Source organism: Ceratotherium simum, chromosome 35 (genome assembly GCF_057802395.1).
Source record: "Ceratotherium simum simum isolate JZ-2026a chromosome 35, ASM5780239v1, whole genome shotgun sequence".
NCBI lineage: Eukaryota > Metazoa > Chordata > Mammalia > Perissodactyla > Rhinocerotidae > Ceratotherium > Ceratotherium simum.
In genome coordinates, this window is record NC_141934.1 from 31,720,045 (window position 1) to 31,732,491 (window position 12,447).

The 12,447-nt window shown below is 59.2% G+C and overlaps 1 protein-coding gene and 1 long non-coding RNA gene across 2 annotated transcripts in view; one reads left to right on the plus strand and one right to left on the minus strand.

Moving 5' to 3' along the window:
- Positions 1-3,295: 3,295 nt before the first annotated feature.
- Positions 3,296-8,727, minus strand: LOC147912498 (uncharacterized). The gene is made up of 3 exons (XR_015549836.1): positions 8,616-8,727; positions 4,719-4,958; positions 3,296-4,621 (listed from the first exon to the last, which is right to left on the minus strand). It is a non-coding gene; the product is annotated as an uncharacterized LOC147912498 (long non-coding RNA).
- Positions 8,728-9,010: 283 nt separating this feature from the next.
- Positions 9,011-12,447, plus strand: part of FBRSL1 (fibrosin like 1) — a 91,212-nt gene continuing 87,775 nt past the window's right edge. Inside the window, 1 exon segment of the mRNA XM_087423524.1 lies at positions 9,011-9,623. Within this exon segment, the coding sequence (XP_087279650.1) occupies positions 9,354-9,623 (270 nt within the window). The 5' untranslated portion in view covers positions 9,011-9,353.

Consider the following 12,447-nt stretch of genomic DNA (forward strand, 5'->3'; position numbering starts at 1 on the left):
CCTGGAGTCCTAAATGACCACGTGGAGCAGAGCCCCACTCCCATGCCCGCCAAGCAGCACGGGCGAGCACTGAAATGTTCCCGTGGTGAGCACCGCCCTCTTGGAGCCGCTATCACAGCATCGCCTGCCCCACCCTGACTCGGGCGTGTTTTCAAAAGAACACAAGGCAATGGAGAGGGAAACAGCGGAGAAAGCAGGAGCTCGAAGCCCATCGGAGCCCCGTTCCAGCTGCTCCTGAGGCCCCCCACCCCGCCCTGCAAGTGTTCTTTGCTCAACCTTCCTCCAGCCGGGGATACCCTAGCGTCCTTCCAACACCCTCCTCCTCTTGCCCAGGTCAGCTGAAGTGGAAATTGGGTGTCTGCCATGTGCAACAACAGCAGAAAAGAAAAGCTGACAAGTACAAATGTTGTTGGCTAATCTCTGAGTTCTTCACTACCTTAGATAAATTCTGGAGTTCCAAGGAGCTCATGAAATGTTTGCTGGGCAAACAAGAAGTGAAGGACGGTGTGGTGCCTGAGAGCAGCTGGTGCCAGACTCCTCAGGGGCCATTTCCTGCCCTGAGCAGGTGGTTGGTGGCACCAGCCCTGACTGAGGGGCAGCCAGGAGCCTGGAAAGGAACATCAAGCTTCAAGCACAGGAAACCAGAGAACCTGGGCACCATCCCCTCCTCTGTGGCTCCCATGGGCTTTTGACAGGTAACAGGGTCATTTCAGACAGCATTCTTTCAGTAAGATGTGGCTTGTGGCAGGATACTCCACATAAACTCTCTTAAGCAGAAAGGGAATGTATTGAATTATGTGTCTATGAAGTCCATGGGTAGAGCTGGCTTCAGGTATGGCTGGATCCGGAGGTTGAAAATGTCTCCAGGTCTTAGTACCCTCTGTCTCCCTGTTCAGCCATCCTCCACATGGGATCCATTCTCCAGCAAGCACTCTCCTTGTAATGGCAAGCCCCAGCTGACACCCACCTGCCCCCAACACCTGAGGGAAAGAAGAAGCTTCCTTCTCTTCCATGGTTACCACCAAGGCCCTGGGTCATATGCCCATCCCTGGACCAATCACTGGGCACAGAGAAATGGGATGCTCCAACTGGCAAAGCTTGAGTAACAGGCTCACACCTGGAGCCAGAGATGGGGTGAACACCTCCCAAATTTCGTGGACTGGAGAGGAGTGATCCCAGAGGAAAATCAGGGTGCTATTACCAGACGGTATGATGGACAGTGTTCGCAGAGCCCCGTCTTGTTCCATAAGAGACAAGACCCTTGACCACAGGAAAGACAGACCCTCACCCCAGCCTTGTGATGAGTCATGTTTGGTCTAAGACAGCCACAGTGAATCCACCTCCTTGGCCGGATTTTCACTTTTCCAGCCTCCTTTACAATGAATGACCATGAGACGCTATTCTGGTCAATGAGAACTCCTGGGGCTGGCACCATTGTTTGCTTTCCTCTCTGCACAGAGGGCAGGAGTGAGGACATGATGCCTGGAGCTGCAGCAGCCATGCTGTATCTATAAAACATCAAGTAAGAGAAGCAAAAGCCAATGCTGTGAGTAATGTTCTATTTCTTGATTGTTACATGGGTAACACAATAACCTGTTGTGAGAATTTATCAAACGCTGCACTTTTCCAGATGGAGATATTTAAGAATCGCAATTAAGAATTGGTAATTTATGGGGCCGGCCCGGTGGCGCAAGTGGTTAAGTGCGCTTGCTCCGCTGCGGCGGCCCGGGGTTCGCTGGTTTGGATCCCGGGTGCGCACCGATGCACCGCTTGGCAAGCCATGCTGTGGCGGCGTCCCATATAAAGTGGAGGAAGATGGGCATGGATGTTAGCCCAGGGCCGATCTTCCTCAGCAAAAAGAGGAGGATTGGCAGATGTTAGCTCAGGGCCAATCTTCCCCACCCAAAAAAAAAAGAATTGGTAATTTGTACCAAGAACACCTACCAATGAAGAGTCTTGTAAAGATTAAATGAGTTAACAGAGGAAGAGTGTTTGGAACCATGTCTGGTACAAAATAAGTTCTCAGAACTTGACGGCTGTTAGCATCATCATCATCGACGGCCACACAGTGTTTCCTCCGTGGGAAACTTCTCTGGCCCCACATTCCTCTCCAGCTACCGTCCCACTTCATGTTCCCCTTCACTCACACTCATTGAAAGAGAGGTCTGTGCTCCTCACCTCCCATCCACAGCCTCGCGGCTATGGCCTCCACCGCGCCTACACTCCAGAAACTAAAGAAGAAAGGAATTGGTAACTTGCAGTGTAATGATCTGCTAAGTGCCCACCTCCACTCGCTGACCGCAGGCCCCAGGGGGCCGATCTGCACCTCTTGAGGTCACCACCGCCTCCGCAGCACACCGCAGATGTTCTGAAAGTCACTGCAGAACCAACGGCTTGTTCCGCAGCCTGACCACATCCTCCCCGAGAGGGTTTCTACACAGCTGGTAAGAGCAGAATGTGTCAGCCCGAGGCAGCGCTCGTCACAGGCCATGCCTAAAGGCGCCCAGCCATGACTGGGGAGCTATGTGAGGTCTCCTCCCAGTGTGGCTGCACATCCGCTCCACTCCTCTCACTCCTGTGTCAGTCAGCTAGTTCACAAAAGTGCTGAGTAACAAACAGTGCCAAGGCCCCAGCAGCTTTGGACAATCAGTATTTATGGTCCGTATGTCTGGAGGGTGGCTGGACCGACTCATCTCAGCTGGCCTCACTCTAGGATGGGCTTGTCCAGAACATTGAGTCCTAGGTCTCTCTCCTGGGACCAGTGGGTTGGCCTGGCACGTCCTTCTCATGGCCACGGCAGTGGCACAAGAGCAGGCGGGAATACACAGGGTCTAGGCTCAGAACGGGTTCATGGTCACCTCCATCCCTCCCATGGACCAAGGCAAGGCATGGCCGGATGCAGGGGGTGTAGGTGGGGCAGCCTGCAGTGGGTTCCCATGGCACAAACTGGGCAGCTTAAAGCAACTGAAACTTATCCTCTCACAGTTCTGGACACCAGAGGTCACAGATCAGGGTCGGCAGGGCTGCGTGCCCTCTGATGGCTCTGAAAGGACTGTCTTTCTTGCAGACCTTGAACCTGGCCAGCCGAGACTCTGCACCCCTCACCTCTGCACCCCTCACCTCACAAGTAAAGCCAGGCTGAGTCCAGTCCTGCCTGAGGCCCAGTGCATGTCTGAAGTTCCGCCACGGAGGAAGCCAGTGGGTTTCTATCACCTTCCAGTGGAACAGCCCCAGAGGATCCAGGCCATTTGTCCCTCGGCCCTCCCACAGGCCCGCCCACCCACCACAGCCCGGCTCTGGGCACTCTCAGGGCCAGGTGTGGGGGCAGGGACCATGCAGCCGGGCCCTCCCTGCCCTGCAAACACCCTTTTCTTGCACGAGCCTCCCACTCCTCCCCCAAGGCTAGGCCAGCAGGAAGACACCTTCCAAGGAGAGCTAGGTAGCTGGGACGCACGTGCACTCCAGAGGGGGAACACTAACAGCACACACTCGCCACAGCCCCACTGTGTGCGGTACCGAGTCAGGCCGGGACTGCTCTTCGGGAGCTGACGCGCTCAGGAAGGACTGCGAGCAGCCAGAGGGCACGAGAGGATGCGTGTGCTTGGAGAGGCCTCGGCCCAGGGGTACAGCGGGGAGGGGCCGGGCGCCGGAGCCTGGCCTTCGAGGACGGGTGGCCGGGTGGTGGGGAGAGCCTGCTAGCATTTCCTGTGTCTACAGGGTGGCCGGCAGGTGGTAGCAGCTGTGAACATGGAGAGCCTGGACAACCTGACGCTCCAGAGCGCGTCTCTTGCCGCCTCCACGCACACGACGCAGCCGTCCCACAAAGCGGAGCCCTTCGTCAGGACTCTGAGAGGCGGCCGAGATGGACAGGAGCCCATGGGGCTGCCCATGCCAGCTCGTGGGCGGGGGGAGGGTGGATCCCGACATCGTGCACAGCTACAGACACATCTCGGGGCCTCTGTGGCATAAGGTGACTGCTCTTGCCTTCACTTCCGCCTGCTGGAGCACAAACTTCTCCCGTGGTTAACCCTAACCCTGCCACACGGTGAGGGGAATTCTGAGAAATGTGCCTGCTCAGCTGAGTCAACCCAGCACGAAGCCACCAGCTGGCCTCCAGGAAGAAGTGACAACTGAGTTGGGGCTGTCGAAGAGGGCGAGTGTGGACAGAGGGGGCAGGTGGGGTCAGGACAGCACCCCAAATTTCAATCTCTTGGATACTCTGCTCAGGACAGATTCTAATTCCAGGAACAGGCCATTGGATTGGGTAGCCTGGGCCACCTGCTGTGATGAATGGGAATACAGTCCCCAAATCTTTCCTTCTTCTTCACAGTGGGACCACAACCCCACCCCCACTGCAGTAGGAGGCATCAACCCCCTGGCTCATGGATGACGGTCTTGGCCCTGTGACTTGCTCTGGACGGGGTGTGAGCAGACAGGATGCAAGGCTTAAAGCACTGGCTTTCGATGTGTCTGTGTCATTTGCATTGGCCCCATGAGTTTTGCAAAGAGAATCCCCCAGGTGACTCATCTCTTGCAGCCTGGGTCCCAGAGAGAGACCCTTGGAGCAGACCTGAGTCTGACCCACAGTCTCGAGCAGAGCCCCTCCAGTCCATCTGCAGCCCTGTGAGTAAGAAAAAAATACTTGGTGTTGTAAGTCATAGAGATTCTGGGGGCTGTTTGTCATATAGCATGATCGCAGCGGGAGCTAAAATACTTGCCCATTCCTTGGCTAGGGGAGGGAGAGGCATCTCAGTGGGCTGGCCCCCTCAGTCTTCATCCATGGAAGTAAGCTTAGTATCCAAAATACATTGGGGTGTTATTATCTACAGGAAGGAGATGAAATGCATAGCGGGAAGGTTGAAACCGATGAATGTCTCTTGTGGTGGAACAAAGAGCTGGTTCATAGATGTGGCACCAGGGGCTGGCCTGTTAGCCAGACTCGCATTCTAGCTGTCACCCTACAAGCAAAAGCTATGTTAGAACCCCAAAGGAGCAGCCGGCTGTGCTGATTTATAGGGCCTGAATGGGATCTGTGAAAGTAAACTGAATTTTGAATACAATTTCATGTCAATTAAGTTTGCTCAGAGCCTTACGAAGAGCAGTGACTTGCTAAAACAAAGCCAAACGGTGAAGATTGCTGGGGCTGACGGGCCTTCCTGGAAGCAGTGCCTCTCAGGGCTCTGCTGAGGGCACCCTGCCGCGTGCGGTGACCGGGTGAGGGCCCGGCCCTGCGGGCGGTGACAGGGCAAGCTGGGCTTCAGGCCACTCAGTGACGGGCCAGCACTTCTGGGGCAGGCTGGGGGTGGGGAGAAGCTTCTCTCTGGCAGTGTCTCTGCCTGTGGGGAGGGGTCCCCTTCTCCCCTTACTGGACTGGGAAGGAGGGGTCCTCAGGGATGGGATGAGGAGCAGGAGAGACCTAGGCTGGCAGCAGGCCACAGAGCCGAGCCCAGGGCCCCGGGAGGGAGCCAGTGGGGGAGCCCAGGACTGAGGGCAGTGAGAAGAGGAGGACATCACGGTCATCAGAGGCCAGGCCCTGAGGGTGAGGATCACGTGGGAGAGCTGCCCGTTCTCAGGGGGTTGGTGGCCGCACATGAACGAGAGCTGGCACTCATCTACAAGCCCTACTGTGCACCAGGCGCTGTTGGGGCATGGAAACCCATGGTTTCCAAAGTGTGGTGCTCAGACCCGAAGCTCTAGTTTGTTGAAATGCAAATTCCCAAGCCCCACGTGGGACAGGATGACACGTGGACAGGATGAATCGGAAACTGTGGGGCCCAATGATGTACGTTAAGCAACCACGTGACTGACCTTCAGCGCTGGAGAGTTTGCTGAACCTTCAGCCCACCCACCACCGGAGGGAGCGCCATCGCCTCCACCCCAGCGGTTAGAGAAGGGACGGTGGAGGCAGAGGTCACTCATCCAGTCTTGTGAAGAGCTGGGCTTGGAGGCCAGGCAATCTCCCTCTGGAACTGCCCTGCCCAGAACAGTAGCCACCAGCCACACGGGGCCATTTCGTTTTGAGGTTAAATTTAATAAATAAAACGTACAATCCGTTTTTTCAGTTGCACGAGCCACACTTCAAGGGCTCAAGAGCCTTACATGGCTGGTGGCCACCAGATTGGATAGCGCCAATCTAGAACGTTCCCATCACCAGCACTGGTCTAGAAGTTGTTCCTTAGCCACAGTTGGTTGCGCCTGCCCCAAAGCCCGGAGTCCCCTCCAGGAAGACGAGGGCAAATGTCACACCAAGCAGCCCAGCGGCTCTGCACCCCTACACCAGAAGTCAGGGTGCAGGGGCGCTGTGGCGCTCGGCTGCCTCTGTGGGCTCCTGCAGGCCCTGGGGAGAGTTCAGAGCCCTGGTGGGGTCTTCAGTCATCCTGTCATGATGCGCATAGTTGGGAAAAATGAGCACGGCCCACTGGTACAAGGCTTCTGCTTCGGACCACCCTGCCCCAGCCCCACCGGGGCAGGTTTGCTGTGTCCATGCCCGGAATCCCGAGATGGTCCTGGCTTCAAGGCGCTGGCCAGACCACCTCGAAGTGAACCAAAGGAGACAAAACACCTAGGGAGCTCCTTCCAGGGGAGATCTAAGGAAACTCAGAAAAACCCAGAGAGGGGCCCCCACAGGGGGTCTGCAGAGACCCCGTCCTTCACCCAGAACCCACATCCAAGCATCTTCCAGACCACATGGGAAGGACACAGTAGTTTCTATGCTTGAAAACTTCAACACCAGAACTCGACCTTCCCAAGCATTGTTCCAGGAGGGTGGGGAGGGGCGACAGGAAACGGTCCTTAGGAAGCCCCCAACTTGAGGTCCACTGAGACCACCAGGCCCAGGCTGGGGGTGAGGCGGGTCTCCTGACCTCCGGAGCAGGTGTGGAGCCTGGAGGCCGCTCCTGGAATGGGCCAGCGGCCCAAGGGCCTACATCCAAGTGAAATGCTGAAATATTAACCCTGGGACCCCCACCCCCATCCCCGCATTTCCTGGCCCTCTGTCCTCAGAGGGGACCCAGGGTATCAGGGATGCAGAGAAACCGGCTCTGGCTCTGTTTTCTAGCTCTTAAAAATCAAAAGGGATGATGCTGGAGGCAGGCAGTTTTCATAACAAAACCTGGAATGGGAAGAGGGGGAGGGGCACCCTGCTGCAGCCTGGGGAGGTGGGAGGGCCGGAGCAGAGAGAGCCTGGCAGGTGGGGCCACAGCTTTGGGCATCTGTAGAGCCACCTTCCCAACTGCCCCTGGGGACAGCCCTGCCAAAAGCCTGTGACACCCAGACCACACACCTCCCTGCCCGGCATATACTGGGGCCTTGGCCCTCCACGGGTCGGGGTGATGGGACTGAAAGCCCCATCCCCTGTATGGGGGCGGGCAGTGGAGGCCCCCACTTGGCATGGCCCAGGGCAGCACTTCCCCATCAAGCAAGGAGGCACCTCCCAGAACTCAGCTACTGCACTCTCTTCACTCTCCATACCGCCCAGCGAGTCCTTCCCTGCCTCAGTGCCTTTGTCCGTGCTGTGCTCTCTGCAGGAAACATGGTCTCCCTCTTCTTTGCATGACTGGCTCTTTCTCATCTCGATAACTCAGCTCAATTCTCACTCCTCAGAGAAACATTCCGGGACCACTCAGTGCCCACTTGTTACGACACCTCCCTGTTCAGTTTTCTTCATGACATCATTTGACGTTACGTTATTTGGCTCTGTGTTCACGTCTCTCCCACTTCTACAAGGGCCCTGTGTCTCATCAATTACTGCATCACAAACAATGCCTGCACATAGGGCATTTGGTAAATATGTGTTGAATGAATTAATGACCTTAGGATTTGAGGAAGACAGATAGCCCTCCCCACCCATGGTCCCTCCTTACCTCGAAGTCTCCCACTGGGGAAAGAGGAAGTTCACCATTATATCTAGCTTTCAACTCTATAGCTGCACCTTCCCACCAGTTCCTGCCTGGCTGCAGCCCTCCGTGGCGAACAGCCCCTGCATCCCAAACTGCTGTCTCTATGCAAACCAGGCAGCCTGGGGGCCTCCCACCCGAGGCGAGGCAGTCCCCACAGGGCGCATTCTGGGGTTCAGGGCTCTGGTCTTGGGTGATCTGCCTTACTGTAAAGTCTGGGAACCTGACCCAGGAAAGGGGAGGGGATGCACTGCCTGAGGAGTGCCCCTCCCCACTCAAACCCGGAGGTCCCGGGTCTGCTTGGGCAGGGGCGGCAGAGAGCACCGGGAGCCCTGGACCAGTTGGGGAGAGGGGCAGGGGGCACGTGCAGAGGGCCTAGACTGGGGTGTGGGGGCAGTGGGGAGCCGAGAAACCCTCATCTGGCCTTCAAACGCTCCTCCACCCACACACAGTGGGCAGGACTAGAGTCTGGGGGAACTTGCCCAGCAAGACCCCAACCCCCGCCCCACTATCAGGAGTGGGGACGACAGCACCCCACCCATGGGTCCCCATCAGGAGTGGGGAAGAGGACGCCCATCCATGGCCCCCTCATCAGGAGTGGGGACGAAGAAGCCCCATCCTTCACACCCCACCCCGGCCCCATCTCAGGGATGACGGTGAGCTTGCCCCCTCCGCCAACGTGCCTGGTTTGGCTGGAGAGGCCCCCACTTTTCTACTCACGTCCTCTCATTTAAAGATGCTTCAGGAAGGAGGCTGCGACTGAGGAGGCGCAGAGACTCCCACCACACACCCGCGGGGAAGGGCAGCGCTCCAGCCCCGGCACATCCCCGGTGGAGCGGCCCCCGCGCAGGTGCCCGCCGAGGGGCGGGAAGCGGCGCGGCCTCCCAGCTCCCTCCCCCGAGGGGCGGAGCTCAGGGAGGGGGCGGGGTAGGCGGAGGGCGGACGGGGCGGGGCCTCGCTGGTCGGAGGGGCGGAGCCGGGCGGAGCCAGGAGGGCGGGGCGGGGCCGGGCGGGGCCGGGCTCCGCGGAGCGCCCACTTCCTCTGGCGCTGGCGTCCGGGCGGAAGTACGTCAGTTGTTATCCGCTCGGGGCGCCGCCGCCGCCGCCTCCTCCTCCGCCTCCTCCTTCTCCTCCTCCTCAGCAGCCCCGGCGCCGCAGTCCCTGCTCCTGCCCGCCCGCCCGCGCCCCGACCGCCGGGCCCGCCGCCCGCCGCCCGCCGCGCATGGGGCGCGCCCGGGACGGCGGCCCGGGGCCGCTGAGCTCCGGCCGCCCCGTCCATGCGCGCGGCCGCCCGCGCCGGGGCGCCCAGGCCTCGCCGGGCCCGGGGCTGAGTGGCCCCCGCGGCATGCCCGGCCCGGCCCGCCGCCCGCCGCCGCCCAGGGCCCCCGCCCGCGCCGAGCCCGGCGGCGCCGCGTAGCGGAGCAGCCCAACGGCGCGGCCGCAAGGTCACCGCGCGCCATGGAGGCCAAGGTCCGCCAGAGCCGGCGCTCGCGCGCACAGAGGGACCGCGGCCGGCGCCGGGAGGCGGCCCGCGACGCCCGCGACCAGAGCGCGTCGTCGGGCGACGAGCCCGAGCCCGGGCCCGGAAAGGAGAACGCGGGCCTGCCTCGCGCGCCCCCGCCCCGCGCCGCCGCCGCGCGCCGCCGCCGCCGCGAGTCCAGCTCGCAGGAGGAGGAGGTCATCGACGGCTTCGCCATCGCCAGCTTCAGCACCCTGGAGGCCTTGGAGGTAGGTGGGCGGCGGCGGGGCCGGAGCGCCGCCTCGAGGGCTCCGACCGCGCGCCCGCGCCTGACCGGCCGCTCCGGGGGCACGGGGGTCCCGGCGGCCGCGGGGGTGCAGGGTCTTCGCGTCCCGAGCTGCCGGGCAGAAAAATCTCTCAATGACGCTGTCCAAACCGGGGGTGTCTCGCTGGACAATCGGCCTTTTTTCAATTGTGTTTCTGTTGCCAAAGTATCACTTTATTCGGCTCAGGACGTGCTGGGGAGGTGGGCACTGTCGGAGACTGATAAAATGGATACTTCGCGTACTTCCTGTTCCTTCCCTCCCCCTTGAGGTTTCTGTTCAGACGGGGAGAGGGAGGGTCTTATCCCAAGACCCCTCCCGGTGACCGCTGCTTGCTGCGTGGTTAATAGGATGGCAAAAGATACTGCTTGTCTCGCTGGTTATCGTGGACAGTATTTACTGAGCAAATACTGCCGTTTTTGCCTGAACCCAGGTGAGTGGAGAAGGAAATGAAAACTGTCAGAGAGTTGGCAAGCTGGGTGGGTAGGGAGCCGCCTGGATGGAAATGCTGGCTAGGCCCTGGTGTCCTGCGAGCCTCAGCCACCCAGCCCCTCCACCCCCCAGGGGCCCCATGCAGGACTTATTTTGGGGGACCGGCATCTGCTGCGTTTGGGGTCCCAGGGAACACTCAGTTAACAGTCTCCCTCCCTTTTTCTTGGGCTTAGGGGACCAGTGGCCTGGGATCCCCCAGTCTCAGAGGCTTAGGTCCCTGCAGTGAGCCCTTTCCTTGGGGTCCGCCAGGTCTGGAGAGCCTCGGGGACAGGTTTGCCACTTTCTGTCTGGGCAGGTGGATGCACAGAGTTGGGGCACCTGTGTGAGAGCTTGTGCTAACCACACAGCCCTGGGGAGTCCTCTGTCATGCACACCTGGGGGGCCTGAAATGGCTCCTGGGCCAAAGGGTCCCCAGCTAAGACGCTTTGGAGGGGTGCGGTGGCACATGCTGCCGCTGTGTAATGGGAAGAGGTGGCCCCAGGGCCAAGTTTTCTGCCTTTGTACAAGCCAGGTCCTGCCCTGCGGCTCCTGAGAGTGGTGACACCACCCACCTTCCAGACATGTAACCGCCCCGCAAGGTGGGGAAAAAACAAAACCTGAACTGTGGCCTCCAAGGCCCTGCCGACCTCTCTCACCTGACTTCTCCTGCACCAGCATATCAGCCCCTGTTGAGTTCTGCTGCCTCGGGGCCTCTGTACTTGCTCTTCCCTCTGCTTGGGCCCTGCTGTTCTCTCTGCCTGGGTTGTTGTTTGGCGCCTTGATGTTTCGGCGCCAAATGTCACTAAGAGAGGCCCTCCGCACCCACCATCTGAGGCTGCGCCCCCCCCCCCCCCCGACCCCGGTGTTATTTCACATACTTTCCTTCCTGTCAGTTACTCCTCTTTCTGGATCTGTCTTGTGATTTACTTGCTCGCTCTTGTTTTGGTGCTCTCCCTGCTGGAACTTGTGAGCTGGAAGAGAGCAGGCATCGTGTCTGTCTTGTGTGTCCCCTGTGGGGTCCCAGTGCCCCGTACACGTTTGTGTAGTGAGTGAGTGAACGAGTGAGGGGAGAAACCGAGGTTCAGGAAGGCTGCACATAAGGTCAGTCAACAGGCCCTGGTGAAACAAGCCTGTCGGGTCCACGCGCTGCCTGCAGAGGCTCTGGCTGTACCCCTTCTGCGTCTGGGGCACTGAAAGTGCAGCCTTAGGTTGGGGGACTTTTGTGGGCTAGACCAGCACTGGCCAGGTCATAGTGAGACTGAGCCTGCTTTTTGCTTGGCGTTCACACAACCATGTCACCAGGGCTGCTCCATGCACTTTTCTCTGACCGGAGCCGGGGAGGGGTCTGCCAGCTTCGGAAAGTACAGGGTTTCTGGGCAAGTCATAACTTCTAGATTGGCACTCTTGTTTGGCCTCATTTCTTGCTAGAGTGTGGTGGTTTTCCCCCAGAGTTCAGATAGTTCGTACTGATGTTGATAGTGACAGCTAATGTACAGTGAACATGTACTCTACCAGGCACTGTTCTGAGCCTGCTTGTCCCCATTACACAGATGGGGACACTGAGGCCCAGCACCGTGAGTGTCGGGGTCCCAGTCTGCCTAGTCTCAGAGTTCTGCCAGGCCCTCGCAGGTCTGTCTTGGCCTGCACGTGGGACATGAGCTGCCATCCCCAGAGCATGAGCAATGAAATGTCACGTGTAGACCGGCTCACAGAGAACAGCGCCAGCGTGCCGAGAGTCCTCCTGAGGATTGCAGCACCCCCGCACCTGTCTGCTCCTAAGGGTGACCGAGTCCCTGCTTCTGGAGTGGCTGAGAGGATCACAGGCTACTTCTCTTAGGTGCTGCAGACACAGCAGAAACTCCATAATGTGGCAGTAGTGTTGTCAGCTGAGGAGGGGACCCCCGGTCTGGCCTGGCTCAGGGTGCGTCTGCAGCCCTGGGATGGAGTCGTCATCACCAGAGTCCTGGGTTAGCTGGCCAGAGCCCGGAGTCTGAGTTGAGGGTGTACAGAGGCCACGGGCTAGGCAGGGGGCACACTCCTGAGCCCTGTTCCCGCGTTAATTTTTTGTTTCTCCATCTAACATGGAGGCATGGGTGGGGGCATGAGTGGGTGGCAGTGGGACGGGAGTCTTGTGGTTTAGGGGGGACAAGGGCTCTCTTTGCTCTCACTGACCAGAGATAGACGGATTAGGGGTGGGCAGACGGATGGCTCTTGCTGTCCATCTGATTCCTGTTAGATCTCTGTCTCCTAGTGTGTTGACCAGAGGTGACGGGAAGACCCTTGGAGGACAGGCCAGGGC